This window comes from Pelodiscus sinensis, chromosome 13, assembly GCF_052426305.1.
Source record: "Pelodiscus sinensis isolate ZL-2025 chromosome 13, ASM5242630v1, whole genome shotgun sequence".
Taxonomy (NCBI): Eukaryota; Metazoa; Chordata; order Testudines; family Trionychidae; genus Pelodiscus; species Pelodiscus sinensis.
Genome location: NC_143064.1, coordinates 47,457,885 through 47,485,024, shown reverse-complemented (window position 1 = coordinate 47,485,024; position 27,140 = coordinate 47,457,885). Strand labels below are relative to the sequence as shown.

General features: G+C 53.5%; 1 protein-coding gene across 18 annotated transcripts in view; it reads right to left on the bottom strand.

Annotated features, from left to right (window-relative positions):
• Positions 1 to 4,524: 4,524 nt before the first annotated feature.
• The window catches only part of AIFM1 (apoptosis inducing factor mitochondria associated 1), a 30,909-nt gene continuing 8,293 nt past the window's right edge, over positions 4,525 to 27,140 (bottom strand). Inside the window, exons 2-18 of one of the 18 annotated variants that reach the window (XM_075896624.2) lie at positions 24,266 to 24,408; positions 19,773 to 19,863; positions 18,525 to 18,581; positions 17,906 to 17,935; positions 17,305 to 17,429; positions 17,045 to 17,175; positions 16,314 to 16,404; positions 15,764 to 15,848; positions 15,070 to 15,146; positions 13,311 to 13,419; positions 12,081 to 12,188; positions 10,893 to 10,981; positions 10,478 to 10,618; positions 9,115 to 9,257; positions 8,015 to 8,139; positions 6,180 to 6,376; positions 4,525 to 4,776 (exon numbers count right to left, since the gene is read on the bottom strand). In XM_075896624.2, coding sequence (XP_075752739.1) covers positions 4,705 to 4,776; positions 6,180 to 6,376; positions 8,015 to 8,139; positions 9,115 to 9,257; positions 10,478 to 10,618; positions 10,893 to 10,981; positions 12,081 to 12,188; positions 13,311 to 13,419; positions 15,070 to 15,146; positions 15,764 to 15,848; positions 16,314 to 16,404; positions 17,045 to 17,175; positions 17,305 to 17,429; positions 17,906 to 17,935; positions 18,525 to 18,581; positions 19,773 to 19,863; positions 24,266 to 24,408 — 1,814 coding nt within the window. In that variant the 3' untranslated portion in view covers positions 4,525 to 4,704. Of the gene's footprint in view, positions 4,777 to 6,179; positions 6,377 to 8,014; positions 8,140 to 9,114; positions 9,258 to 10,477; positions 10,619 to 10,892; positions 10,982 to 12,080; positions 12,189 to 13,310; positions 13,420 to 15,069; positions 15,147 to 15,763; positions 15,849 to 16,313; positions 16,405 to 17,044; positions 17,176 to 17,304; positions 17,430 to 17,905; positions 17,936 to 18,524; positions 18,582 to 19,772; positions 19,864 to 22,785; positions 22,914 to 24,265; positions 24,409 to 27,140 lie in introns of all 18 variants that reach the window. The other 17 variants (XM_075896625.2, XM_075896626.2, XM_075896627.2 and 14 more) reach the window with 17 other exon arrangements.

Genomic DNA, 27,140 nt, shown 5'->3' with positions numbered 1-27,140 from the left:
AATGGCAAACGGCGCAGACATGCAAATCCCCATGAGCCGGACGGACAGCTCTGCTCCACAGCGGGGAAGCGGCCTGAGGCACCCAGCTGCAGCTGTTGCCGTGCCTGGGAGCCAGCACCCCGGAGCTGCAGACGGAGGGAGCGGGACTGAGCGTGCACAGGGAGGGGATGGGGAATGTGCACAATGCACCAGGCCCCCAAGCCACGTGCAAGCACCGCGCACGGCCGCACAAACCCAGGCCCAAAGCAGAGCTCCGGTCGCGGTACGGTGAGCACCTCCCACACCTCAGAGTTGCAGGACCCAGTCCGGGTGAAGTGGGGGGCTGTCTAGGCATGTCCGTGGGTGGCGATCTGAGAGCAGACCCCCTTTCCCTCTGGCTGGGCTCAGCTCCCTGTATCCAGCGTGGCTCTGGCTCGTAGTCGGGGCCAGGAGGTCTCATGGCCCTCGTGGAGCTTGCAGGGAGATGCTGACCCAGCTGGGGGAGAGCCCAGTGGGACCCCACCAGTGAGAGCCCTTCAGCCACTGCCCTGCTCTGCCCCGGGGATTGCTTGATGCGGGATCTGAAGCATCCCAGGGCGCAGCTCGCAGATAGGCCCAGCAGTTACCCACATGCCTCCTGCATCCCACTCGGACCCCCACTCTGCCCAGCAAGGCAGGTGTAAACACAGGCAGGCGGAGCTCCCACGGGGAGGCAGGGGCTCAAAGGCCAGGTGAGAGTCCTGCCAGGGCATTGGAGGAAGGGAAGGGGCAAGGACAAGAGTGAGGGGAGCAGAAACGGGCCTGGGCAAGGGGGCAGTACAAGCCCCCTCAGCGGGAGGGGCACGAATGCTGCAAAACGAATGAACGGGGGCAAATGCGCCGGCGTCCCAGCGAGTTGCTTTCTCGGGGCACAGAGGGAGCAGGAGGCCATGTCCACGCTGTTTGTGTGGGGCGGGGCCACGCAGCAGCTGGCCCGGGGTGCAAGGACTGGGGCGGGTGGGGGGAGGGTACCATCCTGCCTGAGAAGTCGGGTTTGGACAAACCACACAGCAGAGCGCGGCTCCCGCTGCCCCCACGACAGCCCCAGCCCGTTCACGGCGGTCCAAGCCCCTGGAGCTGCCGCAGGGAGGGGGCTGGGGGGGGTAGTGGCTTGGGCTGGACGGAAGCGGGGGCGGCCAAGGCGAGCTGGGTTGTGGAAGCCTGCTACTGTCGGTGTCAAGCCCATGCTCTTCACCGGGCTTCCGCTGCCGCAGCCGCCTCTGGGTACGTTGGGGCACCTGCCTCCGCCTTGGCTACTCCCCTTGCTGGCCGGCTGCAGCCCTCGGCTTCCCAAGCCTCGGTGCTGCGCTGTGGTACACGGCAAGCCACAGAGCCGGCCCTGGCCACAGGGCACCCCTCCGAGACACTAAGGGCTCCAGGCTCAATGTGCAGGTTTTAGAAGCGGGAGGGCAGGGCCCCCCACCTTTGGCTCCAGCACCAATCATTTGGGGTGACAAGTGCCCCCTTCACCCTCCCCAGCCCCCAGTAGTTCCAGCCAGTCCAGGGGACACTCCCCCAGCATCTTCTTTGTCCTTCCGCAGCCTGGGCTCCGCCAGCACATCCCAGCTCGGGGCCACATGGCCCAGCGGCTTCCTGACCCACAGCCTGCGGGTGCTGCCCTGAACCCAATGGGCAAAGCTCCCTGGAACTCAGAGCTGCTGGGGGCTAGGCTGAGCTCCGCAGCCTTGTCACTCTAGGACCTGCTGCCCCGCAGAGCTGTGCTAGGGCCACGCCTGTGGCTGCAGGGCCACTCCTTGCCGGGCTGAGCAGCAGGCAGCCCAGCTGCGTCTACCTGGCATCCAAGGACGACTTCTTCACCTGGGTTGGAAGGGCAGCAAAGACCCAGTAAGTGGCTTCTCCCTCAGCTTAGCGGCTCCCGTTCAGCCCAGGCTCCCGGGGAGGCAGACTGCGGCTGCAAACTGTCAGCCACCGAGTTAGCTGCAGTTTTTATTTCATTCGGCACTAACTGAGGAACATTCAGGCCTGTCCCCTAAGACGTGGGCTCCTGCCGTCCACATAAGGGACAAGGCCCCGAACAGTGGCACAGGTACATGGGCTCACGGTCCCGCTGAAGCTTCAGGGAACTGGGCACAGAACGCTGCAGGGAAGTTTGTGCACAGTGACACCAGGCAACCAGAGGAACATGAGCTAAAATCAGCGTGTCGATAGTTCAGGACAGGAACCTCTGCAGATGTCGGACCCCAAGCGTGCCCCGCCCTAGCAACCGACTGACTTACGGTAAATTGAGCTTGTTGATACACTAATCTAGAGGAGAACATTAGCAGGGGAAGGAAGTACAGAAGGAAGAGGGGAGAAACCCCGACTGAATATGCAGTAGAGAGGTGTCAGCATCACCCTTATAAAAGTTGCATCCCCGCTCAAGGGCAGGAGAGACACGGAGCCCCTTGGAGGTGCCAGGATGATGGCCATGGGAGGCGAGGAGGAGAACAGCCAACATTTCAGGCTGTTCTGCAAGCGATGGTGACTACAGTGGGGCCGGCTGTATTACCTCTGCCTACCTTGCTGGGGTACAGGGTCTGTATTAAAGGACTCTCAATGCAGGGGGCTCCTAAAGTGAGTTGCAGCTGAGCACCTCAGGGCTCCCAACTAACTGGTCATTTTAATAATGCCAGGCCCGATCTCGGGCCAAGAACCTGCCAAACCTGAGACACCTGGGAACCCTACGGCATCATGAATAGCTAATCTACAGCTGGGGCTACAAGACACAGGGCCGCTGCGAGAACGAGACTGGGTTTGGGAATGGGGCCCCCACAAGGGCCAGGAAAGGAGACGGGAATGGGGGATCGAAAGGAATCTCACATGTACTGGGCTTGCCTCAGTGGTGGGAGGCCAAGTATTGAGACAGCGGAATTGACGAGCAGCAGATACGGGTAAGAGCAGATTGATCTGTGTGGGCTGGTAGGTTGCCCTCGGCAAACCCTGCCAGGCCAGTGGTCCAGAGGAACCTGCTGCAGCAGGGGAGAGCAGCACCTTCGGTTGTTAGGTCTTGGGGCCCAGGTATAAAGCTCTGAGATCTGGGCGCTGGCCGGGGCCAGAACGGCTTTCTCTGTTGCCTGTGTACAGATTCCCAGAGTTGCCCCAGAGTCCTTTAGGCTCCAGAGCTTCCCACCTGTCTCTTCTGGAAAAGGGAGGGACCTTCAAAGGGCAGTAGATACCACCGCTCAAGCTGCTGAGTCCAGCGCACGCCAGCTCTTCCGGCCACCAGCCTGCCCTCCCCCACCAGCACGCTGGATTTCTTTCCCGTAGCCTGCCCGATGGCTTCCCACAGGGAGGACTCAGTGAAGAAGCAGAACTTGCTGGCTGGTGGTTCTACGTTGCAGCCCAGCCACCAAATGTTTATGACCAAACAAGTCCAGTCTCTTCGACTCCTTCCCTCCCCTTGGATGTCGCTGCTCCACGCCCCCTGCCTCTCCCACTCACCAGCTGCCCTCCCCAGTCTGGACCCTGCAGGAGAGCGAGAGCAGAGGTGTCTGAAACCCTCAGAAGGGACCTGGAATTTCCTCTCTGCCCAGTTTGCGGCAGGAAGGTCTTCCGGAGCGTTTTGCCCTAGGCTGGGAGCAGCGACTCTGGGAGAGGCTTGGAGGCAGGCTGGATGCGCTACCCGTGGTCTTCCTGGGGGGTCGCAGCACTCTGATCTGGGCCGGCCAGTATTTTCTTTTCCCAGCTCAGCGCCCCACGCACACACAATGGGGGTGGGGGGAGTGAGCAGACCAGTGCTTTACATTAAAGGGGCCACAACAAAATGGCCCCAGTGTTTTGGGTTTTTTTCTTTTTGCTCAACAAAAATTTTCCCGGCTCCAGGGGTCGCGAATGAACAAAGGTTGAGCATCACTCGTCTACACAGCTAATGGGGTTCTCGGATGCACACACAGGGAAGTCTCGGGTAGGAGCAGAGAGGTGATTTTACCTCTATCCAGCACGGGTGGGACTGGCGCTGAGAGTCTGGCCAGTCTGGACGTCCACCCTTCAAGGAGGATGTTAAACTACAGAGGGTTCAAGGGGACTGATTAAAGGGGACATGCATTATGTGGAAGGTGCCAAGAGCTCAATATATTTAGCTGCCAAGGGTGAAAGGAGGACTCGTTTCCAGTCTGTGGGTACCTGCGCAGGGAGCTGGTATTTGATAAGGGGTGAGGTTCCATGATCAGAACCTACGCGGTAATTCTAAGCACACGCTGCCCCCCTCTTACTGCATCAATTCCTCCACCTGAAAGTGTCCGAGTGTAGCGGCAGCACAACCCCTCTCAGGGCCATGGGTTGGCCTCTAGAAACACCAGAGCTGAAGAACTGCCTTCCTAAAGCAGGCAGAGGGTGGAAGTGCCAGGCCCCCGGGGAACACTGACCGCGTGCACTCAATCCCAGGCAGGAGCTCTGCAGGCTGCTAGAATGCCAACGTCAAGGGAGCAGACCAACAGCCTCCGTGGGGCAAACAGGCGACTCATTATTCCACAGCAACTCACGTCTCTAAGAAAAAGGCCTCGAACGTAGAAGATTCTGGCTTTATTGACTGGTGCAAATCTTAGAGTTCTAGATCATTGGAAATATTCACAAAGTACTCAGAAAACATCGAGTTGGCGCTCCGAGGCAGGGCGAGCTGTCAGCCTGCAGCGTGGGCCTCCCACGCATGACAATGCCCCCCAGCCCGGCAGGTCTTGGAGGAGGGGCTCAATCTTCATGGATGTTGAAGAGCTTCGCTACTTCGTTGAGGTCAGTGTGCTCCTCTCCATCCTTAATGATCTGAGGAGACAGGAGAGGGCGTTGAGGGCCATGCACACTCTGTATGTTGATCCCACACGAGTCACTAACTGCCAATAGAGGGTTTTTTGCACTTCCTCTGAACCAGCTCTTACAGGCCACTGCTGGAAACGGGATAACCAGGAGAGATGGGCCACTGGTCTGGCACGGCCAGACAATCCCTCCGATCCACATGTGATGTTATCTGATCTACAGATCACTGCTGCAATCACTGTCACGTTTGCAACAAATCTGGTACAAAGCCTCATGTCCCTAGAAAAGTGAAGGTTTACTGAACAGGATTATGCCGGGTGTACGCAGGTATCGTTTTGGTATCCGATGATATAAATGTTGGCTATGTACCTGCATTTCAAAGGTCTGCTCCAGTAATACAAGTATTTAGCCAGCATATCTTGAAGGGACTGTTAAGTATTTCTTGACGAGCCACTTACTTTTAACTGACAGCGGACCATGGAAGACACCCATCTAAACGGAATGAACATCCCTCCGACGGTCCATCTGGCTCCAGGGGTAATGGCCACAGCTGTGACTAAGCAAAACTAGGCCTGGACATGCGACTCGTCCGTGTGACTCTCTACTCCATCTTTACCTGTAATTTCCACCGTAAAAGCCATGGGATTCCCGCCCCATGGCAGAGGCTATCCAAGGCCCTGGAAATACCTCCACTGTGCCACCTCCCTGCTCAAAACTCTGGACTATACCAACGGGAGCACTCGGACGAGGGCTGCCAATGATTTGGAAGCAGCCAGACATCTGACTTACGCCAGCAGTTTATTCCATCAGTGCCACAAGCCTGAGGCAAGAGCTTTGCAAGGATTGTGTGTCTGAGTGTTCGTTCTCTCTCTCTCTCTCTCTCTCTCTCTCTCATATGAAAGGAGCAGCAACAGCATGATCTCTGGGTAAGATCTATTGGCTTGGGTGTGCCTCAGGAAACTACTTGTGTCTTCTTGTAGCTAGTGTGGTGAGACAGAAGTTTACTTTTGTGGCTGGTGTGGCAGACCTTATAGGAGACTAGCCGACAGCATTTTGGGGCGTAATTTCCCTCTCGTTCAGTAGCGAGAGCTGAATGTGGTGTTCTCAAGTTGTGACCCACGAAGGCAGGCTACACCATGTGAAAAGACAGGTCACTAGCAAGTAAGGGATAAAGATGGGGTTACTCTCCCTACAAAATTAGGGTATCTACTTATTTTCTAGCTCGCTTTAAAGACAGGACAAGTCATTCTATGGGAAGGTATATTAGATAGCAGTACTTAGCCACAATTTCCTACAACGATAATGAATTCTGCTGCTCTCGTGTGTAGGGAGGCTGCCAACACATACAACACACATGACACATGGTCAACTCAATTCCCCAATCATTCAGCAGTATGGGAGGAGCATCTGACCTTTCGCGCAATTGGCATCCTGTTGAAGATGTTCCATAGGACGATTCCCACCACCACTTTATCCCGTATGTAGAAGATGACCCCTTTGCCATAGTCTTCTCCTTGCTTTGGAACTTGAGGTGTTGAGGCAGAGCTGGCCGAGATGGTGACCTCAGAGGCTTCGGCTTCTGTTTCGCTTTCTGAGCGGATGCCAGTCCCTACAGCAAGAACACAGAGATGATTCACTGACGGACCGTCACGCCAGAGGGCAGCTGTCAGTCTGCCAGGCAAAGCCTGGTGCAAGGGCTCTGGTTTGCCTATCCGGGCCATGCTAAGAGCTGTGATGTGGCAAAACACGATGCACCGCTGTAAAGGGGAGACATGTCCTAAGGCAGGGCAAGGCCATGACCCCAGCAGTGAAAACTTTACTTGGAAGGGCTCTCTCCTCCCAGAATTGTATTAGGCCATGCACAGGGAGTCCTTACTCATTTCTCCACACACCAAAGAAAGCAGCGGCCTAGAAGCAGCCGCTGCTCCTCGTATGAACGTATTACATACCAGTGCTGCTGCAACAGGAAACAACAGAATTAGGAGGGCTTGGCCTACTTCCCTTTTGCAGTCTGTTGCCCGGCAAAACCCTTGTTGCAGAAGGAAACTGACCGCTGTGTAGGAAGAGTGTGTGCCTGAGTACTTTATTATGAAACGGGCTGCAGGAACCCAACTAGGAGACCAATTCAATGGGGTGAGTGTGTGTGTGGGGGGGGGCTGCTCCAGCCCAGCCAGCCTAGAGTAGCCCCCCGCCCGGTGCAGCTGGGTTAGAGCGTCCCACACCTGTGTTGGGCCCCATGGCAGACAGGGGGCTGCGCCAGCCCCCCACAAGTTAACTGTAACCGGTAAGCCTCATCCATTAACTGGATGAACAGTCACACCCCTACATTCAGTTTCAGCAGAGAACATCTTGTGGGGTCTGGAATGCAAGTCAGGATCACACTAGTCATTAATGTCACTGAAGTGACGATACTATACAAGGGGCTCCGTTTCTGTACTCGAGATACGGTTAGAAACCCGCACACGGCACGGGACAAAAGCTACTTTTCCTGCAGACGGGAGGTAAGAAAGATGCAGCTCTCTGTGGCAGCACAAGCCAACACAATGGATGCCGATTTCATAAGGTTAAAGGTTAGCAAAGAGGTGATGTCAACTCTGAGCAGCTGGGCAGAGGCTGGCTACCACAGGGCAGCTCTGCAAGGGGACCAGTGCACATATCGCTACCCTGCAAGCCAAAGGGCTGGCGGAGCCCAGAGGAGGGTGCTGGGTGGCCAGCAGGCAGCTGTCAAGGCGCTGACACTGAGCCCAGCACAAGCAGATCTCCCCCATGCGGGAGGAGGGGGTAACAGGGCAGTTCTCAGTCCCAGGCACTCGGAGAACGCTCACAGCAGCATTCCCAGTATTGCTGCCCAACGATTTTATACCAAGACGAGCCGCTAAACTGACCCTACGCTGGCCCTCGGCTCCCAAAACCGTTGGTTGGAGCTCACCCCGGGAAGGCCCTGCAGCAAACCAGCCTGCCAGCTGGGGGAGGAGGGCTGGACACTGTTCCTGCATGAGGAGATCCAAGCTGTTTAGGTGGATAATGCTGCCCCCGATGCATAGATCACCGGCCTCTGAGCCTGAGCAGAGGAAGCCCAGCACGGACCAGAACTCACCCCCCAGGGCTGCTCCCTCCCAGACGGCGGGCAGCCAAACGGAGCGGCGTGGCCGCAAGAGCAGGTTTGTCCTGATGCTGCCTCGCCCTTCTGCCCGGGACAGCCCTCCCCGGAGACAGCCCCCCAGCCTCCAGCAACGCCGGTCCCTACCTGACTGCTCGGTGGCAGACCTGGGCGTGTCTCTTGCCGTTGCTTTAGCAAAAACCCCTACCGTGGGCAAACTGCTGTCTACCAGGCCAATGGCTTCGTAGCCGACGTCAGGCCCCAGGTCGCTCCTAGGAGTGAACACACACAGGCCGTTGCAGTGTCGCTCTGAAACCTTAGCCACAGCTCCGTTTCCGCCAAGCTACACGATGCCACACAATGCCCCATTCCTCCAACAGCTTGGTGCCAAGCGGGTTGCCTAGTGCTCCGAGTACAAGAGGTGCCGGCCGGCCCTTGGGGAGCTTTGGCTACAGAGCTCTCAGTGCAGACATTCAATGGACATAAGCTGCTTCGCGGTGGCTGATTCAACCATCCGATGGATATGACCCGGGGGGGCTGAGGGCGGCCTGGGGGGATAACCAGAGGGCCTGGCGTGGGGTAGCAGCAGGGGTCGGCCCCACTATGCTCAATGCGGCTATGCTCCTGTGCCCACTGCGCCATGCTCCACTTCATCGCGGCAGCAGCAAGCAGAGTGTCAGGCCTGCGTCTCCCCCGAGAGATGCTGGACTCCGGGGGCAGGCTGGGGCCAGGGTGATGTGAAGCACAGCAGGCTGGGAGACGGCAGCGGAGCAGGCTGCTGCGTCGCTCCGGCTCGCAATGCCACGGCGTGCACGGGATGCTGGCCCCACGCCAGGCTCCTCGAGGAATCCTCCAGGCCACGTAGCTCGGGCGAGGGGGCTCCAAGAAAGGGGTGCTCTAGGGGGGAGCAGGGGAAGGGGGTTGCCCCGGACCCTGCACTCCCCTTGGGAAGGCCCTGACCTTGTCCATAACTCATTTCCCCTGTTTAATGTGCAGTTAGTTAGTTCACTGCAGTATTAGCTACAAGCGTGGTCTTTGGTGATGGGTCTGGGCACACGTGGTTGCTCAAGGGACTGTCTGCGACTCCATGGCACTGTGGGAGTTCACAACTGCCTGGAAATCTATTGAAAGACCAGACAGCCAATTTGGGACTGTGCCGCTCCGGGAGAGTCTGCCTGAGGCTGGCACGCACGCTGGAGAGCCCTCCGGACAGTGGGACAAAAGGGAGAAAGAGGGAATAAAACTACCAGAACATTGACTGATGCCAATATGGCTTAGCAGCTCCTGTCATGTTTTCTCCAGCTAATCTTCCACTCACAACAGCGTGATCGTGATGCTCTACGCGTCTTCGGCCCAGCTTGATATCGTAGAAGCAGGCGGCATCTCCGGCCTTAGAGAGAGATGCACACAATGAACACCGGCCAAGAGAGGCGGCCAGTGAAAGAGAAAATGAACGATGAGCGAGACTGCCCAGCCCGAAAGGGGCTGCAGGAGAATCTCCAATTTAGCAGGTCTCCATGGCTTCAGCGTTTCTGCCAGGCTAGGGGAAGTGAGGTAGTTTTGGAGTCACACTGATGAGAAGTTTTGGATTCCCTGCCAAAGGCGGCTCCCCTGGCAGTAGAACCATAGAGATCACTAGAACTGGAAGGGACCTTGAGGTCATCATGTCCAGCTCTCTGCCCGCATGGAAGGACCAAGCATTGTCTAGAGCATCCCTGACAGGCGTCTGTCCAACCTGCTCTTCAATATCTCCAGGGATGGAGATTCCACCACCTCCCTAGGCAACTTATTCCAGAGTTTCACCACCCTGACAGTTGGGACGTTTTTCCTCATGTCCAACCTAAACCTCCCTTGCTGCAGTTTAAGCCCCTTGCTTCTTGTCCTGTCCTTGGAGGCCTAGGAGAACAATTCCCACCCACCTCTCCCTATGACGCCCTTTTAGATACCTGAAAACCACTATAATGTCTCCCTCAGTCTTCTCTTTTCCAAACTAAACAAGCCCAATTCCTTCAAGCCTTTGCCTCCTAGCTCATGTTCTCTAGACCTTGAATCATTCTTGTTGCTTTTCTCTGGACCTTCCCCAATTTCTCCACCTCTTTCTTGAAATGCGGTGTCCAGAACTGGACACAACACTCCAACTGAGGCTTAATCAGCCAGAGTAGAGCGGAAGAATGACTCCTCGGGTCTTGCTCACAACACTCCTGTTAATGCAGCCCACAATCAGGTTTGCTTTTTTTTGCAAGTGTCACACTGTTGACTCATATTTAGCTTGTGGTCCACTCTGACCCCCTGATCCCTTTCTGCATTAGTCCTTCCTAGACAGTCACTTTCCATTCTGTGTGTGAGACGGATTGTTCCTTCCTAAGTGGACCACTTTACATTTGTCCTTATTCAACTTCATCCTAGTAGGCGAAGGGGCGGTGGGGTTCCTGGGATAGACAAACTCCTTGTGCCAGGCCCAAGGTGGCTTTGTGGCCAGGATGCTGCTGCTGTCTACGGCCTATGACCACAAGTCGGCCATTCACCGTCACTGGGCTTGCAGCAGTGCTCTGCACAAGCTCACTCACTGCAACAGAGCAGCTCAAGAAGCCTCTCCCCCGCCGCACTTACCACCCAGATGTTGGAGCGTGCTTGCAGCTCCGCGTTCACCCGGAAGCCTCCAAAATCAGAGTCTACCTCCAGGCCAGAGGACTTGGCCAACTCCACGTTGGGCTCCAAGCCCACGGCTGCCACTATGTGATCGGTCACCACCTGACGGAGAAGGGAGGTCAGACACGTTTTCAGAGACAATCGCTTAGTTTTTGGCAAGGTCCAAGTTTCTTGGTCAAGGCAGAGTCTGGACCTTGGTGCCAGAGAACATAACAGTAAACCCAACAATGATAGTCATAAGATAACAGGGTCCATTCAAAAAGTGTCTGGTGGTCGGATTTGGCCCATGGTCTGCCCACTGACTACTACCCCTGCACAACTGGCTCTTCCTACACACGGCCACACGTCTGGTTTGCTACCTGCTGCAGGCATTTACCTTCCTTCCATCCTTCAGTTTGATGTTCAGTCGGTTTCCGCAGACACAGACGGACTTCACCACAGCGTTGGGCATGACGTTAACACCCTCTGGAAACGAAACACAGAACACTTCAACTGGAGGCCGGGAGCAGAGACTTCAGTGGAAGCCAAAGCGTGTGGTGGAGAGGTGCAAGCAATGCATCACTTCTTGATTGTACCAGGCGGAATTATGAATGTCTAAGAAGCCGAGGGAGGTGGCTTCTCTTTGGCGGCACACAGGAGCCACCGCGTCCAGGGGAAAGTGTGAACAGAAAGGAAACCGATGACTGTAGAGCTTCAGAGTTACAAACACCAGAGTTATGAACTGAATGGTCAACCACACCCCGCATTTGGAGCCGGAAGCACACAACCAGGCAGCAGCAGAGACCAGCAAACAGTCAATACAGCATAGCACTGTGCGAAACGTACGACGACTAAAAATAGAAAGGGAAACTTTTTTCAAGTGGCCGAGGTGCGGAAGCAGCTTCTGTGCTTGTTTCGTTTAAACGAAGATGGTTAAAAGCAAGTAAAGTTTCCAAACTGCATGGAGTCAATGTTCTGTTGTAAACTTCTAAAGAACAGCCGTAACGTTTTGTTCAGTTACAAACCACCTCCCTGCCCAGGGTGTGTGTTGCTCTGAGTTCCAGTCCAGAGGATTGTTTGCACACCCGGGCACGAGGACAAGTGTTTGTCTGTAAGGAAATGCAAGTTACACGCACAGAAACCTGCAGGAATTAGGACCCCTGCTTTGCCAGTCCTCAGGCCTTAGAGCAGCCAGGGGCAGTCTAGGTTCGTGAGGGGCCCCACGAGTGGCCCTCCGGCAGCTCAGTGAGGGGCAAGATGGTAGCAAGACTCTTCAAACGGCCCCCTCGCTGTGGGGGGGAAGGGGCGATTCCTCAGAGGAGATGCAGCGAGCTCAGGACTCCTGCCATCTCCCTCCAGAGCGGAGTGCAAGTGTCCAGATCAGAGGATCAGGTCCAAGTGAGAAGACCCAGCTCAGCAGAGCAGAGATTCTCCAGCACGGGCAGGAAAGATGGACCCAGCGGAGGCAGCCAAAGGGGCCAGCGAGGGCCCAGGGGAGGGGCTGTCTGGCTGAGTGAGGAGCCAGCCGCAGGGGACCCGGCAGGAGGAGCTCTGCAGAGAGGAAGGGGTCCAAGAGCAGCGTTACCTCTTTTGACTTTGTCTGTGGTCCAGTTGCTCAGATACTCAGGCAGCACCTTGCCCATGTTTCCGTTCTCTGGGAACATCTGGATCACCTCCAGGCCCTTGGCGTGCGCTGTGGAGAGACCCAGAGAGCAGCCGGTTATGCCTCCTGGATTACACACCACCTGGGTATGCGCCCAGCACAATTCCCCGGCTGAGACGGAAGGGGCTCCAGTCCTTTCCTGCTGCAATTCCCTAGATGCGGGCCCCTCCGACCAGGAGGCTGGGCTGCCACAGCTCGCTTCACAGGGACGGTCCCTGGCTGGGGGGGCCAACACGCCCTGGATCCCCGCCTGGCACCAGTGCGTGCTGCGGAGCCCGAGGCTGGATGGACGCACAGAGATGATCGCCTCTGCCCACACCAGCCCTCGCAGGCCAGGTCACGGCCCCGCATGCCGAGGGGGTTACGGCCACGCCAAGGCCCGCTCCTCAGGAGGCCTGCAGAGGAAAACCCTCCTGAGCCTGCACACCTGCTGGGGAGCCCAAACCAGCAGGATGGGGCTTGAGCTCATGGGTCTTTGGGAGAACTCCCGAGAGGCTTCGTTTCAAGGCAGACTTACCCCTTCCACAAGGAGCACTGGTCCCCAAACACGCTCACCAGCCCGCGAGCCCAGACAGCAAGCCTCCCAGGGCCAGGCTCAGAACGGGGGGACACTCTGAAATACTCCAGGCCCTGTGCTGCTGGTCAGAGCCAAGGCGATATCAGGGGGGCCAGGGAGACCCCGGCATGTCCACCCAGCCAGCCAAGAGCTGATGCCACACCCCACCACACCACTGCAGGCAGACATCACACATCCATTCTGCCGCCCAACTGCCTAGACCTGCAGGGACCCACAGCCAGCACCTCCCCTTCCCCAGACTAGGCCATCAGCTGGGGACAGCAGGGAAGGATACAATCCGAGGACACGTTTACACACTCAGTTCACAGCCTGCTGCACGCACGCCCACGTGGGCCCTGCTGGTGCACACTGCAAGTTCCCTAGTGCACTCTCACCTACCTTACTCTGAAGCACAAGTAGGTCAAAGCGCACTAAGGAAGGATCATGTGGCAGCGGGGTGTGCAGGCAGGATAGTGAAGGGCAGATTCACACCCCAGCTTGCCACAAACTAAGCGTCCGTGTAGACAAGCCCTCGTGTTTTCCTAGCCTGGGTCTCACCAGAGCTTCTTGGCACGTGGCCTGGTCGATCCACTCACCCCTTCTTCCCAGAGCACAGGCCAGCTCACTGCCCAAGAACCCGCCGCCAATAATGGTGATGGATTTGACTTCTCTAGAAATCCTTTCTAGGGCTCGGAAGTCCTCGATCTGTAAAAAGATTCATTCCCGTGTCAGATGCCCTGGTCCGTGAGAAGAGCAGAGCGCAGTTTGGTAGCCCGGAGCCGCCAATTTGTGAACATGGGGAAAGCAGGAAACCAAGTCTTTGGCCTAGGAGTCAGCTGTTCACGTTTCCCCTTCTGTATCTTCAGCAGCAACTCCTGAATTTCCAGAGCATCTGATCTGACCCACACAGAACCCAGAGATCTTTCCCACTCCTGGGAGGAGCCGGCTCCTCATCCCAATTCCCCTCCAGATGAGGGGCCTAATCCCATTTAACTTTGCTCCAAAAGCAGCTCTGCGTGCTACCTGAACTAGCCGCAGTCAGCATGGCAGGACCGTGTGGGGCTGCCAATTGGGCGCTCACAGCTCAGCTCCTTTGAACAGAGCCCCAGCAGGCTCCCATGTGTATTTCCGAACACCGCATCAGGGAGACCAGCTGTCCACTAAGACCACCCTTCTGTCCTCAGCCAGTCCAGTAGCAGGCAGGGGCGGGACTGTGACACATACGGCCATAGCTTTTGTACTGCCAGCTCCCCTGGAACTACAACTAGCATTTCACAGAGACAAAACTCAGGCACTGTCGCCAGCCTGTCATCAAACGCCTGCCTCCCACATCTTATTAGTATCTCCTCTGAGCTAGACAGGCACAATCTTTTCGATCTCCGTGGCTCTGAACATCTCCACTGCCTTGCCCGCCTCTCCAGGCTCCAGCGAGCTGGGTGTCGGGCTGGGGTGGGGGTTAAGGATGTTAAGTAACCGGTAATTGACCAAATGAACCGTCGATGCATTTTTGCATCGACTATTCGATTAGTCGATAGGGCGGCGCTGCCCCCTTAGAAATGCTGCGGCGGTGTTTCAAATCGGCAGCACCGCACGGAGCCCGGGGCCTCTGTGCGACGCTGCTGTTTGAAATGCTGCGAGGAGCCCGACACTGGGCTCCCCGTGGCATTCGAAGCCGCAGCGTGGCATGGAGCAGCCCACCCCAGGCTCTATGCGGTGCTGCTGCTTTGAAGTACCCCCTTGCTGCCTCTATCTGATACATCTCTATTACTATTCTACATGCACCGCACTACATTTATCTATCTGATGGGGGGGGCGGGGAAGGGAAGCTACTAGTCCACTATCTGATAAGCAAATACTTATCTAGTCCTTAACATCCCTAGTGGGGGGTGCCACTTTGCATACTTGCATGACAATGGCTTCCGCTATTGCAAAAGAAAAGAGTGGTTGGCAGGGAGCCAGTGTAAAGCAGCACGTCTCTGCCAAGGGAAGCACCAGCACCGTACCTTTCAGGATATGCCCTTTCAGGCGGCCCTGGAGCACAGAAGCACAGAAGTGCATAGAGGAAAGGCCGCCGCAAGAGGGGCTGGGCCGCTGCCCAAGGGACATGCTCCGCATCAGGGCTAAGGAGAGGCAAGCAGGAGTCAAGGAGGGGACTTTCCACCCCCAGCCACATTCAGTGACAGCTAGAACTGAAGTTTCAGTGCACTGGCAACGTGGTGCTGTGGCTAGTGCAATCTCCCCAGACTTGGAGAAACTCTGCTCTAGCCTGCCGGGCCGGACAAGCTGGGGCTGAACGCTTCTGTGGTCCCTGCCCTGGACTGGGAACCCAGCCCTCAAAGAGCCCCTCGGGATTACCTTGCGGAACAGCGTCAGCTTCTGTAGCACGTCTTCCCCTGCTCTCTCGATGGCAGGAAGGTTCCTCGGGGAGCCACCTGATAACAGGACGAGACACGATCTAGCCACACAACACTCAGAGCACTCACCCCCCGGGCACAGCCACGGCTCTTCAGGGCTTGGGTTCAGCTCTCCGAGCCTTCTGCCACACTTGAAAGGAGAATCGCCTTCCTCTCCCACCTTCCCAAGGGTCTCCTCTCGGTTTGCTAGGTCTGGTCAGTGTGCCCCCTCCCAGCCCTGTGGCACAGCCAGCGGAGAAGGGAGACGTCCCGCTACGCTGCTCTGCAAGGTCTGGGAGGAGTTGGACCAGACGGTGTCCCACTCATCATGCCCCTCCCTGTCCATGTAACTATTCTAGACAGAAACAGCAAGGAGACCTGGGGCACCCTCGAGACAGATTTATTCGGGCCTAAGCTTGTGGGCCAAACCCACCCAATTCATCTGAGAAAGGTACTCATAAATCTGAGCCTTCAAGGTGCCCCAGGACTCAGTTTTGCAGATACAGACTCACATGGTTCTCTTCTGAGACTTGACCTAACCGGGTTTGCTCAGGCCCAAGCCCCATCGGCTGAAGGGTGACAGCCCAACACGGTGTGCAAGGTTACTGCGGGCCAAGGACTGACGTCTCAGGGAAAGGCGACACCCCGGAACTCACCCGTGGCAATTAAACATTTATCGTAGGTGATCTGGGTTCCATCATCGAGTTTCACCACGTTGCCGCGAACATCCATGTGCACCACCTGCAAGGCCCAGCACAGAGAGCAGCTCAGGGTTACACGTCCTGTAACCTGGCACAGGCCAGCCGGGCAGAGCAGCAGCCACCAAGATACCGTCACGTGAACACGGTTTCCCCGTAGGCCCTCCCTCGCTTGGAGAAAGGGCCACAGGAAGGGGCCAGGCTCTCTGCTCCCTCCCGCCACGAGATTTGTAAGGAGGCTCCTAACGCAAACTACACACACCAGCCCCGACTCTGGCTGTGCTCGGCAGCATCCGTAATATCCCACTCCCCGGCATGGAGAACTTGAGCTTCTGCCTGAGCGTTTCCACGGCTGTTTTTAGCGCCGTAGCACAAGCCTGCACCCGTCAGCTTGGGCCAGGAGGGGCGCTGCTGCGGGGGTGAAAACGCCCCTCGGCTGTAAGCGCTGCTGTTTGTAAAGCGCAGGGTCAATGCATGGTGCTGGAGCACTGAGCATCGCTGTACCAACCTTCTTGCCGCTGAGGACGGCCACTCCACCGTTGTCTATATAAGGCAGATCACGAGCAGGCACGTAGAAAGACGGCGGCTGGAAATAGATACTGCAGAGAAAAAGTGCCCCAATGTGGACAGGGTTTCTGGCTCCCTCGCGTTAGCAGCTACTCAATGGCTGGAGGAGCACGCACCCATCCAAGCGCAGACCAACAGAAACAGCCTCGCACAGGAGACTGCGCTCACGTGGCGATTCCAGGCAGGGTTTGGTTTCACCGAACGAGGTGACGTCTAGGGCTCAGACCCAAGCACTAGCACAGCAATACTGGGCCGGGGGGCAGCCATCCGGGTCCAGCCGAAATCCCCTGGAGGCCAACTCTGCAGCATGTGACTGCCCAGCTGGGACAGTGCAGGGGTGGGGCCAGGGCATGCTCATTGGAGGGAATGGGAAGAGGGGAGGTGGGGCCTTGGGGGAAGGGGTGGGGATTTAAGGGCAGAGGTGGAGCGGGAATGGGATCTGGGGCTGAGCAGGGCTTGAGCATGCCTGAGGAAATTGGAACTGGTGTGGGTGACAGTGCTCTCTGAGCAGCCTACCCACAGTGCAGTGGGATAAGTGTTCTCAAGAGACTGTCCACCTGCTCCACTGTAAGCCCAGAGGTCCTCACTTCGCAGGCTGCCAGCGACTCCTGGCTGAGCCCAGCGTGGTCCCCCCAGGCGCCATTCACGTCACTGCCCGCAGGGGGCTCGCACCTTCTCTCTTTGCCATTCCACTGTTTGAACCGCAGCGTCTCCGTGACGTTGGGATCTTCCGAGAACCACAGCTCCTTGGAAAGAGGAGGGCGCATGTACGGCAGGGCAGGGTCTTCAGACACAATCAGCACCTGTCGTGGGAGATCATGAACAAGCTCACCTAAGCGCATGTGTTGAAAAGGGTGGTGTGCTACGTAGGGAGGGGCGGGGAGCGTGCCCTCTGGCTGTAGCCCCGTGCCGTGCTAAGGCAGGCCCCTTACCCTTGCCCCAGGATCACGAGCCCGAATAGAGCGGGCAGCAGCGAAGGCGGCAGTGCCCCCACCAATGAGCAGGAACGGAGCATGGGACGGACACTCAGAGCGAGCGCTTGGATCTGTCTCCGGAGCTGCAAAGCAACAGAGCAGACAGCCTGGTGTGAGCACAGCAACCAACCTGCACCAGGAACACTGCCCGCCCCCAAGGGAAGAGGGGAAACGTTTACCCTGGGAAGAATCACGACTTCCTTTTGCATTGCGAATACTGGGAACTCTTTGGTGGGCTGCGCTCCCCAAGCTACTCCCTAAAGGCTGCTCCCTCCCAGCCCCGCACCCGGAGAGCTGCTTCTCAAATCCCACGACATTCTGCGAGGTGCTACTCTCACGTGCATGTGTCGTTCGCCTCAGAAGGCTACTAAGGAAAGGCTGCTTCTCACCGCAGCATGCCTAGGCCCCGGTGCATGTCAGTCAGTGCTGCAGCGCTTTTACCCCGGTTACCCCGCAGAGCCCACACACCTAAGGGGGACAGCACAGGACTTTTGGCAGGACAAAAAAGAACCAAGAAAAGAGCTTCCATTGACGGGCTTATGATTTTATGCTCACTCACCTCCGTGCTCAACTGCTGCCACCTGCTCTGCTGGGTTTTTTTGGGGGGGGATGCAGGAGGGGTTGAGGGGGGAGAGAGAGGCAGAGAGAGATAAGAGTTAGTTAAAGGAACCTGTGTAATGAGATTGAACCATAACCCCATTGGGGCATCATTACTAGGCATCACATGGAGCTGCTAACCCATGTGAGCATGGCTACAGCTCTGAGTTGTAAGGCTGCTATTCCAACTTTCCTCAAGGCTCCTGCTGTAGTTCTAACACCTCCATTACAAAAAGCTCTGCTGAAGTGCACATGGCTGGGGGAAGTGGCTGCAACACATTCAAGGAGCCACAAAGTCTATTGTGGGGACTCAACATGCAACCTGAAAAGCTTCAGGTAAGATGGAGACAGTCTCGCTATAGCTCAGGGCAGCCACTTATTCCAAATGCCCAATCCCAAGCGGTCGCTTTGGTTAGGTCTCTGAGGCAGGAAATCTTATACTTGAAACCGTCAGGAAAAAATCCTGGGGGATATTGTCTTTCACTCATGTTCTGAGATGGAGGCCAGCTCCTGGGAGCATGTTTTTCCTACACAGCCTGTCTTAAGCAACACAAGCAGAAATAAAACCGAGTTAGAGTTACCAGGGTGACTCCTGGATTCCTTCTCACCTGCTGTGGCCGGGGAAGCAGCATGGTCTTCTGGAAGAGATAGGACACTAGACTTAATCCAGCAAGGTCCAAATAAGGCCAAGTCTACTCTGGCACATTACTGTGCAGTAAATCAGCCCCCAGCGCTGTAACTCACAAGGTGCCCACATTGGCAAGGCACTAACCCGAACCCTAAGTGCACCCTAGCTCCGCAGTTGCTTCGCTCTAGATAAACCACCTCAACAAGAAGCATAGAGCTTGCTGTGCTCTGGATACAGGGTTGGGAGGTGGGGGGAAGAATGTGGATACTTGAATTGCTTGCTGCATTGTGATGGGCCTCTGGAAATGGCCCATAATCGCTCAAGTCCCCTCTGCTCCTTGTTTTGAACTCAGCCGTCTGCCCTACAGGCATGCACCTACCAGAGCATCCTCTCTTAGATCTGCAGTGGTCCAAGCTATTGGTCTCAAAAGCAGGGTAATGGGTGAAATTTTCTGGCCTGTGATACAAGAAGTCTGACTAGATGGTCTAATGGTACCTTCACTACAAACCCTCCAAAAAACCAGGGGATCAACAACTTTTTCTTCCTGTTGGCTTTGTAAGAGAGCACTTATGTACCTGCCCTCCACATTCCAGGACCCAATGTTCCCATCAGCCAGTTCAAGAGGTTTCATTCTTTGGCCCAGAAGAAATCTGCGGACCGCAGCCTGAGAAGCAATGCTATAAAAGATGGGTAGCAAGTTGTGTCGGGCTGTCATTTCAGCTGCAGCATGAGACACTTTGTGTATAAAAAATTAAACTGGGAAATGTAATTGTGCAAATATAGTTTTTGAAGTGGCTCTTGGACCACAGAGTGTTGCTCTGTTCACAAAGTAATGGGTGATCTACAAATCCCGGAAGCTTGAAATACGGTTTAAGTTTTGTTTTGTTTTTTTAACCGTGCTATCAGATGGGCAAGGACAGGCATTTAGAAGCTGCCCTACCCTTTCCTCTTGCACCCTTTTACAGGGAGCACCCTGGACTGCTAGCACCATTGTGCTTGCCCGAAGGCACAAGACAGTGTCCCAAAGACTTGCACCCACAGGCAGTAAGCACTCTCCTGCCCTAGCTTAGTGCTGGTTGGGCTATGAGGAGTGTTTTGTCCCATCTAATTCTAGATGTACCAACGGAGCTCTTAAACACCCTTTCTTCCAAGGCTCCTAAAACTGGGACGTAGCTGTTAGCTATGGTAGGCTGGTACCCACCTGAGGTGGACTTCACTTTTTGGGATCTCGTGGCTAATGCTTCAATGTGGTCATTGAATCTCTTTGTGTCTTCTTTCAGCGTCTTGTACACCTGGGAGGAGAAAAGCAGAGAGCTGCAGTTACACATTTACCACGTGCAGGTCACTGCATCAATGTAACATTGTGCTTTAACTCATCAATAGGCTTTTGTCCACTCAGCCTGCTCCGAAGAGCTACCAATTAAACAAAGCAGCCAACTGCAGCTCATTGTTCGAAGAGAACACATGCCCGTTTAGGTAAGTCTACAAAACAGTGGCTCTGGCTGCAGAGTCTGATTCCTCCACTGCACTATTCATGACATCTCCATTGTTGGGGCACGTGTCTCATGGTGGACTAAGGGTTTCTGCAGACCTCTGGGAGTTGAGATGAAGATTTCTTCTCCGATGGACTGTACTGGATGGGGCTTGCTACAAAGGCAATGCAAGCAACATGGCCAGCCTCTAGGCCCTTTGCAGGGACGGGCCATGGAAGGGCAAGGGACTGGGTCTCCAGGCAGCTATGCTGGAGCTGAGAAGGCAGAAAACAAGGGCAGGATATAGACAAAGTGGCAGCAAGAAAAAACAGACAAAGCTGGTCCCAGCTGCCCAGCAGAAGAGCACAGCGGAGCCTGGACTAGCGGGATAGGGCTCCAAAGGCAGAGTCTACCTGGGGAAGATGGCAACGGCTGCTGAGAGGGGACCATTCATCTCTATGATGGAGAAGGCCCTTCAGCTTTGAACAAAGCTGGGAGATGCCAGCAGACAATCGCCTTGTAACCCCCCTCATTGTCATTCTCTAGCCAGACAGAGAGAAAGGGCAGAAATTCTGGATGGAGAGCTACAGCACATACTGATAACTGGCAGCCCAGCCACAGCATCCTGGTCAACTACTATGACGTCCATGCCCGCACATCCAGGCAAGAGAAGTACGGATCTGTGCCATGGACAGGATGCTAAACACCTGTTGGAATCTCTTTCAGCTGAACACTTTTCCCCACAGAGATTTCCTGAAAAGTCAGCCCGGGATATGTGGAGACATGTAGAAACGGATAGGTGAGCACAGGGGCTGTATTCTGGAGACTTCGATTCAGTTGGAACATATGTAGAGGATCTATTCCAAAACCAATTAAAAAAAACCCAAAAAACCAAAACATGTGCATGGGGGAGCGTGAGAGAAAGGAATGTTTTGGAACTGGACCATTGCTCCCCATCAGATAGCTAATAAATAAAAGGGAAGCAATTTAACTGTCTGGAGGTATTGCCAAGGCTTGTAGAATTACCTAAATCACACATGCATACCCCTCTCATAACGTTCTGCAAGTTAAGGAAAAACAATTTAAGATACAATAATTGCATATCAGGCTTTTGGCCTGAAAGGACATTAACACTTGGATCTTTTTAAAGTGCAACATGCCACTTTTAAATTCAAAGTCAGGGCAACTAAAGTTGTAGTGGCAAAACCAAATGACACTGAAGACATTTAATAGTTTATTAGCAAAATATTACATGATACAAACTGTTTAAACCGAAGTTAACAATTTTCTTGAGGTCTGGTAACTGTCCTGTCGCCTAGACAGTTCAAACTTTACTCATCCTCAGGATTAAGCTTTGCATAGGGAAGCAAAATATGGTAAAGTCTCAAATGAAATCTGAGGGATTCTAACTCTAATAACAGAACATGAATAAAAGGCAGAGGCAGACAAAAGCTTATCTCTGGGATAGAAGCAACGTTTCAAGCATAATGGAAGTCCTGTTTGAAAAGAACAACATAAAGCATTTTCAACTGTTACTTGTAATCCATTATACAAACCCAAGCTTTGTAAATCTACTTTTGTTTGAATGAGAGGTAGAATCATGTGCAATTGAGAAATGAGTTAAAAGAGCAGCAAACAACAGATAAAAATCTGACCATTTAGGAAAGCAGGTACATACAGGTGCATGTATTAGATCGAATCACTCCAAGTACAACCTCTGAATAGGTTTTCCAAAGAGACTTCTAATAAAAAGCAAAGCTACAGTGTTAGCTGTTTGACAGAAGTGCTTTGTTTAATGCTTTTTCTGTAATGTAATTACAAAAGCAGGTAAATGGATTTCCCCCCTTTTTCTAATGGAGCTTAAAGTTAGTTGATTACTTCCTTATTTGTAAGCTTGGAAAGATTAGATCATCAGTAAATGTTGGCACATTTCACCATGCAGGCAAAGAAAAAACATTTCCATAGATAGTAACTGAAATATACAGACAGGCAAAGACAAATGCTGCTTGAAAATTAAGAGTCTTATTTAAGGATATTAAAGATATATTTTGTATTCTATGACAATCTGTGTTTTATTATTTATAAAGCTTTCATTTTTTGAATATTAATACCTCTGATGATTAAGAAAATATTGTCTGGGCACCCCATAATTTTGCACAACTATGAGAGTTTGAAATGACAAAAATTGAAAAAAAAAAGGTTAAAAATAAAATTTCATATTCCTGGTCAAAATTATAAAAAATAAAAAGTCCAATTTTGCCAATCCTATTTGTTAGTACACCAGCATCAATGCTGCTGAATAAATCTTGGAATGTGACTCATTAATCAACTTTGCTTCCCTGCGGGCAATGAAGAAAAGCAAGAGACACAGCCAATCCAATGCAAGCTGGAGCTTTAGGTATTTAGTGTCAAATAATTCAATTCAGCAGGAAGTTTCCCCCATCAGAGACCCCTGAACTGGAGCGGGGAGGGGGGGACAGATCACATTTGGAGTTGGTCCTGCCTTGAGGGCGGGGGGCTGGACTCGATGACCTCTTGAGGTCCCTTCCAGTCCTATTATTCTATGATTCTATGATTGTACGCCATTTGACAATGTCCCTTTAACGAAAAGCCCAGAGAGGACACTTTTCATTTGATTTAGTTAAGTTAGTATTAGACATTTGAGAGTCACAAAAATTGTATTAATCATGCCATGGTATCCCCCACCCATCCACTCCATAACATTTAGTTCAAGCATCTTACATAAGCTCCTGCCCCAGTGACTGTTCCTCCTACAATTAAGTAGTACACTAGGTTGTTGCCATCTTTCCCAGGAACACCTGTAGACGTTAGAGATCTAGAAGGGGGTCTTAGATGATGACACTGCAAAACTGTAGGCGAAGACAGGCAATGAAAGAAAAGAGAAGGAAAGAGTACTGAATATTAATGCGGACACTTCATCATAAAGCTCTTGGCCAAGCAGGATTCATTTCCAGTTACCTTGTTGGTCAAAAGAAACGTGGCCAAAGTGTATTTATCATTTCAGGACTTAAATACAATGAAAACCTCTTCCCTTTGGTATGGGCATATTCCTCAGGAAGATCAGTTCACACAAAGGACTCACTTTGTTGGATTCTGATTTGGGCTGAAGTTTTCTAACAGGAAAGGAGACTAGGCAGGCAAAGCAGCTTAGCCCCAGACCACACACACCAAGTCCATGGTTTTTCCGTATTAGAACATGGGTCTTGCTGTTCTCAGCCCTTTTCTCTAACAACTTTACCACAGAATTTCTTTGCTAGGGAAGCCCTCCAAGAGGTTTACACAATTTAACGCGTGGCTCTAGTCCCTAAGGAAGCTCTTCACATTCAGAAAGCTCTTAAGTGGCAGACTTATATCTTTCAAAATTTGAGGGGGTGGATTCATGTCTGACATTTCCTCATTTAGGTGCTCCATTTCGTGACAAAGGTCAGATCACGTTGGTCAGGCAGGGAGAGCAGGCATCTCTGAAATGGACTGGGGAGGAGGGTGGCAGGGCACATCAGAGAGCCAAAGTATGTCAAGCACATTTTCACCCCAAATTTTAAAAAGATACATAAAAATCCTATTTCCCAAAGAGCCTGCCATGGCACTATGTTAAAATCAGGGCAAAAGGCACACTGAGCATTTAGAGTTTTAAATCAGGACTATCAGCTGTAGATAGTGCTTTTCTGTACGAAACAGAACTTCAAAAGGGTAGATTCATATTCCTTTAAATGGAACCTATTACTAGAAGCTATTTATTTCCTGAATTCATGGTGCCACGGAACGCCATTTACCACCTCAGCCTGGCTTCTTCAGTTACATAAGGGGAGGTAAAAAGTTTACAAATATCTGACGAGGACAAATACAAAACTTCAACTTGGAAATTAAAAATGAAATTTGGCAATCAACGGCCTGATTAAGTTGGTTGTTCAAAGGATAAACCATCAGAACCATGTGCTAATTATCACATACAAGAAAACAGACAGCTGTGGTTAATCACAATAGACAGATAATGATGGCTTTCTAGGAAAGACAAAAGGTAACTGAAATGACGAGAGAAAACAGTGGTTAATTTGCGGCCAGTTCCGTTTGAACGTTAGAGTCCTATGAAGTTTTCCAAAGTGGGAAAGAAGAGCAGCAGTAAGAAGCAAAGGAGGCAAGAAAGCAATCATTTAACAGGAGCTGTGTTGCAGCTCCTTCTGTGGACTGCCTTTCTACTTACATATGCACCTGCTCCTAAGGTTGACAAGCCCACAATAAGGACAAAAACAGAACTATCGCCTTTGCCCCCAGGTACACCAGAGCTAGCCATTTGTCTGCTCATCTGTAGTTTTAAGGGAATATTCCATCGCTGCAACAAGTTGCCTGAGGAACACAATTTTTTAAACAAAACACAAAGAATTGTCAATACACAGTAACGTTTTACGGCATAGCAATTAAAGTCAAGTAAATCTGACATTTATTGGAGAGCCCAACACCCCCAGTGAATTATTTTGTGCTAAAAAGAATCAACTGCACTAAGTCTGAAATCCCACCTCCCATCATGCAACAGCGGAAAATGGAACTGCTACGTTATTCGGTCTTGGGAATAAGTGTTCAAATGCCCATCCTGGCCCCCGATGTTGAATACGGTACTGTTCAGAGTGTTGCAGGAGGGGGACTTCTGGCACAGTTTGTCCATACTGTTGTCACACTAACTGCGTTTGCACATGCCGGGCGTGAGCAGGGCTGCAGCACAGTTCCCCTGCAAGCAATGAGTATTTCTGAAAACTCCGGCCTGGGAGGCCAACAACTGAGCCACAGACTTGCTGTTTTCACAATGAGCTGCATACCAGACTCAGCAGAGGCCCCTGTAGCAGGGGTGCTGAAAGCTACTGAACCAAACTGCCTCCCCATATACGTCCGTGTAGCCACAATCAACTGCATTCGTGCACTCCGATGTACAGAAATGTTTGCTGCCTTTGCAATCTCAAAGCTCCATCCCGTTAATTTATGACCAGCGTCTGTTTCCCCAGGCCAGCTGTTTCCAGAGTGGCCGTTCGTGCCATTCAGTGTGTTTCTGGGTTTTGAGAATGAGATTATCTTTATGCCTTCACACTGCACACGCAGAGCACACGGGGCCTGGCAAACTGCCAGTCCTATTTATAAATACCCAGCAGCCCCCCCCCCCCCCCCCCGATTCCTAGTGACAGCCGCACTTCCCAGCCCAGAGAACATGCCAGAGCAGAACAGAACAGAACACTGCTGCGGTGCTGTCCAGACCCCCCCCCCTCGCTGTTCAGCGGACACACAGCTTTTCCCCCTTTGCCTCAGCGTTCAGGCCAGACAAAGGCCGACTATAACCATTAGGATATTTCTCTAATCTAGTGACTAAACCCCTGCATTCCTTCCATGCCCCTCCAGCATATCCAACAGGCACTGCATCTGCCGTGCCGGTGGAGTGTTCCTTCGTGGCCTTGAGGTGGCCAGTGTAAGCATCGTGAGCCAGGGAGCAAAGAGCAGTCCCGCAAACTCACTACTGGCACTTCAACACTGCCCCGGGCAAGGCACCAGGTGGGAAAGAAGGCCCCTGCTGGCAGCTTTCTGAGCATCACACACCTGCCAGACCAGCTCACTCCGGCATCGGTGAAGTGTCCCTGGTGACTGACCAAGCTTGCTAAAGCACAGGAAATGAACCCTTTCTGTTGATGTCTCTGTTGCAAGTGGCTTGTGCCATACTAGGGATACGAGTGTGGTCTATCGCCCACCCCCAGCTTGTGCCACACTAGGGATACGAGTGTGGTCCATCGCCCGCCCCCAGCTTGTGCCACACTAGGGATACGAGTGTGGTCTATCGCCCGCCCCCAGCTTGTGCCACACTAGGGATACGAGTGTGGTCTATCGCCCACCCCCAGCTTGTGCCACACTAGGGATACGAGTGTGGTCCATCGCCCGCCCCCAGCTTGTGCCACACTAGGGATATGAGTGTGGTCTATCGCCCGCCCCCAGCTTGTGCCACACTATGGATACGAGTGTGGTCTATCGCCCGCCCCCAGCTTGTGCCACACTATGGATACGAGTGTGGTCTATCGCCCGCCCCCAGCTTGTGCCACACTATGGATATGAGTGTGGTCTATCGCCCGCCCCCAGCTTGTGCCACACTATGGATACGAGTGTGGTCTATCGCCCGCCCCCAGCTTGGGAATCCCTCCCTACCTCGCCACGGGGAGAGGCAGTCCTGAGCAGCAGGAGCCCCTTCATGGCCTCCGCTGTGGATTTTCCAACTCCAAACTGATTTCCCACTCTCTGGTGGCAATCCAGCACTGTTTCCAGAATACAATCACCACTCTCGCCTGCCAGTCAATGCAGCTCTCGATCTGGGGCCGGTTCAGCGCACAGATCCCACCACTGCAGCCTTTTGCCTCCCAAAGCGCTGCAGGCCCTGCTCATCTTCCCAAACCTGCAGTACGATGCGATCCCAATGGTCTGTGCTTTTTGCTTGGGCCCAGAAGCGATGCTCTGCTGTCTGCAGCTGCTCTGTGAATGCCACCCACAAGCCTGAATTGATTTCTGCTACCTTCCTTAGCAAACTGTCCTTGAAGAAATCCTCACGTCCCCCATTGCTGCAGTGCCTCCTGCAGGTCTGCAGCTGTGGGAGAATCCTGCCTCCTGTGTTTGCAACGTTCATGAGACAAGCACTGAGCTCTGTGGGCTCCATGCTTTGATCAGGCAGGGCAGACCCTGGAAGTGCTGTGTGAGTTGGTGGGATTTTTTTTTTTTTAAAAGACAAACAATAGGCAATGGATGGCATTCTGGGATGGAGAAAAGTGACCCCCTCCCAGCTCTCCAGGGTCCTTGTCTAACTCATTTCTACTCCCCCCACACTGCAAAAAGTTCCCAAAAGGGACTACACTCCAGACTGCGACATGTGGCAGGCTACGGTCCCTACCTCCCATGCATCATACTTTGCAGCAACACAAACACTCCTGGGAGCATGTACAGAGCAGATGCAAACAGCCAAGTCTGCACTCGCACGAGCAACACACAAACGTGGGTCGCTGCATGCCACAGTAACTTGCGTCAAGCTCAGTTCGTGCGTAGCCATGTCTTGAGACAGC